The sequence below is a fragment of the Eimeria mitis genome, genomic scaffold (genome assembly GCF_000499745.2).
Source record: "Eimeria mitis Houghton genomic scaffold, Emh_scaff3735, whole genome shotgun sequence".
In the NCBI taxonomy this organism is placed as follows: Eukaryota; Apicomplexa; class Conoidasida; order Eucoccidiorida; family Eimeriidae; genus Eimeria; species Eimeria mitis.
The window spans coordinates 1-2,869 of NW_013572075.1; the positions used below are offsets into that span (position 1 = coordinate 1).

A 2,869-nucleotide genomic window follows, 5' to 3' on the forward strand; every position below is an offset into this window, starting at 1 on the left:
TGCTACGGGACGCGGAATGCTGCAGATGCAGCTTTTTTCATCTGCTTTTGTACGCTTCTGCAAGCAACCCGGCTGGTGCTGTATTTGTGTTTGGAAATGCAGTGCAGCATACTAGACAAGCAGCAAAATGACGTCGTTTGGTTCCGTTAGATAAGTAGTGACGTGCAGAAAAGACATCTCAGTACACGGAGACCATTGATCTCCTGCACCGTCGACATGCCATCGAAGTCTCTGCGATATGCCGTTTCATTCCTTGCACAAGGAGAAATCGTGCATAGATACCACAACAGAAAGCTGACACTAGATTGGAAAGTAGGCAGGTGTGGCGGCCGCTGGTATCGGTGTCCGCAGTACAACGGCCTCCTTCTCATGCGAGTTGGAGAGAGGGAAGCCTATCTCAAACATTCTCCTGTTGCTACAGCTCCTCTGGTTTGAGGTAAACTGAATTCCTTCCCTCCTTTGCAGGCATACGAGATCCTCGGCGATAGGAGAAGGAACAAATGGGGCTTTTTCTGGCGAAGGCCAGGAACCGAGAGGAATCTCTTGCTGAATGGGCGTCCTGCAGTCATCAGGAATCCAAGTAATGCTGCTGTTGCTGCTGCTGCTACTGCTGCTATTACTGCATCTTGCGTCTTGTCTCGGCTTGAAGCGGGCCTCCGGGAGGCCTTCGAGTGATGCCTCATCTGCAGCGCAGAGACGAACCCTCAAAAATTCTTGTGGCTGCGCTTGTGTATCGAAACGGCCGCCTGATTTTCATATCCCAGACCGTTTTTATCTCAACACAGGTAGCGGTATTGTTGTAGTACTGAGTGACGTAACGCCTAGTTGATAGCACCGACGCTAACCAGTTCTGCAGGCTCACCAGGAGAGAAGTCGCGCGGGTTAGGCGGAGGCTGCAGCGACGGAAACTTATACTCCTCCGTAGGCAGCTTCCGTTGCCTGAGGGCCTCCGAGTGACAGTTTGTGCTGTTTTCTCTTTTCTCTTCGGCGGAGGCGCTGTGGCGAGAGGAACCTGCCGCTGAAATCTTATTGGGGAGGCTGTTCTCGGTATCCGCGTCGACTGTCGGGGGCCTCCCTTGGCTTTCCTTGCTGTTGCTCTTTCGAGCGGGCGCAGTAGTCGCCTCTCGTTGCTGTTGGAGCTGTCGTGGTGGTTGCTGCTGCGGCTGAGCATTCGGCTGTTGCTGATGTTGCTGCACGCGCTGGTTGTGGAGCTGGGGCTGCATCGCTCACAAACAGGTGCATGCAGAAGGGTTCCTTTAGCAGCGGCTGCGCGAACCGCTGCATACGGAAATCTCGAAGCACAGCAACTTGAACTGAGATACGAACAGCCCCGCGCAGGTGAGCTTCGTGAGCATTGCTGACCTCTGGAAAAGGCGGGAGACTCAGGAACGAGGAACCCATTTGCTTCGACGCCAACGACGGCTGAGATAACATATGCATCAGAGAAACCGTTCGTATTCGTTCAACTGATGATCAAAAACACAAAACACGGCACCTTCCAGAAAGCAAACAAACCGAAGAAAGCGCAAGACTGAGGCATGTGATGCTTCCAACCTCCTGTGCAGCAACGCGCTGTTGCCTGGAGGCCTGCCAAGCAATCAGAAGCATCTGAAGCACTCTGTATTTTAATTTATCTCCTTTGTTGGTTTGAACAAATGCTTAGGGCGAAACAGAGAGGGAATGTCGGACGCTTTACCCGCGGAATGAAGTTGCAGGCCTGATTGGCCTCCTGCACATGCAAAAGAATGCAAAGAGCGAACTACTATGGTTGCTCGGGCTTACACACAGCTGCAGTAATATGAGCACATTGTTCAGTACACTTACACAAGCCTGATCAGCATACAGGGGAAAACAAACACTTTTCATTTTACTGTGACGCAAGGCGGCGGACCAAGGGTATGCTCGGTTTCCAGTCCGATATACAATACTCCTCTGCGATCCCGTAGAGGAGTTGTTGAATGTCGAATTCCGGGGGAGGGGCGAGAGAAAGCGCATGCACGAGCTGCGTAGACAGCGGAGAACAGAATTTATAATAACTCAACATCCAATAAGATGCTTCACTGCAAAAGCCTTTCAGTGTTGAAGCTGTGTGGTGTGTCTGGCCTGCGATCGTACTTTTGCTTGCGATGGAAAGCGACAAGGGTTGTGTGAAATTTACCTTAAAATGCACCTCTTGTTTTGCGTTCTTCACAGCGCTTTCTACGAAAACGTCTCCGTACTTCATTGCAAATTGCTTCCGGACTGTCCCAAGCTCGTCGATGTCTGCAGACACCACACGACAGCAAACGCAGCTAAACAAGATACTTTCAGCTCAACGTATCTGCTGCAGCGATGCGGCGTCGAACTGCAACAGCAGCTGAGCCAGCTGCGGCAATATATGCCGCTACAGCAGCAGCAAGCGTCAGCGACGCCTCTGAAAGAGCCGCGGCTGTTCTTTCAGAGGCAGCCGGAGCAGCACGAGGAGCAGTAGCCGGTGCAGCGTGCAGCAGTCATCGGGACAGCAGCGGCACTCGCACTGGCGCTGCACTGTGGTCTAAACATATTTCACGCGGCGAAGACGCTGCGTACTTAAACGCGGTTCGCAGTAGAGAAGGGTGTGGATAGGAGAAAGTAGGTCGGGAGGACACGAACGCTCCGTGGCTAGGTAGCTCTGCAGCTCAACACCCACGCAGTCTGCACTGTTTCTTGCTCTCTCTTTGAAACACGAAGAGGTCCCCCAACAGGGAACTACCTTTAAGGAAACCCATGGGGGCCCCCGACGAGAAAACCAGCGGGGGCCCGAAGTCGGAGGTCTCCTTTGCCGGAGCCCACTGGGGCCACCATAGACGAACAACCGAGAGAGAATCCACGGGGGCCCCCAGAGGGGGAC

At 53.1% G+C, this 2,869-nt stretch overlaps 2 protein-coding genes across 2 annotated transcripts in view; both read right to left on the reverse strand.

The window, feature by feature from the left end:
• Positions 1 to 300: 300 nt before the first annotated feature.
• Positions 301 to 1,223, reverse strand: EMH_0068990 (uncharacterized protein; the record flags this gene model as incomplete). Its single annotated transcript, XM_013498820.1, has 2 exons — positions 301 to 683; positions 863 to 1,223. 2 exons carry the CDS (start codon positions 1,221 to 1,223, stop codon positions 301 to 303), a joined length of 744 nt encoding a protein of 247 aa, XP_013354274.1.
• A 469-nt stretch (positions 1,224 to 1,692) lies between these two features.
• The window catches only part of EMH_0069000 (uncharacterized protein), a gene marked incomplete at both ends in the record, with an annotated part of 2,295 nt that continues 1,118 nt past the window's right edge, over positions 1,693 to 2,869 (reverse strand). The window contains 4 exons of the mRNA XM_013498821.1: positions 1,693 to 1,729; positions 1,878 to 2,002; positions 2,159 to 2,262; positions 2,569 to 2,650. Coding sequence (XP_013354275.1) covers positions 1,693 to 1,729; positions 1,878 to 2,002; positions 2,159 to 2,262; positions 2,569 to 2,650 — 348 coding nt within the window. The remainder of the gene's footprint in view (positions 1,730 to 1,877; positions 2,003 to 2,158; positions 2,263 to 2,568; positions 2,651 to 2,869) is intronic.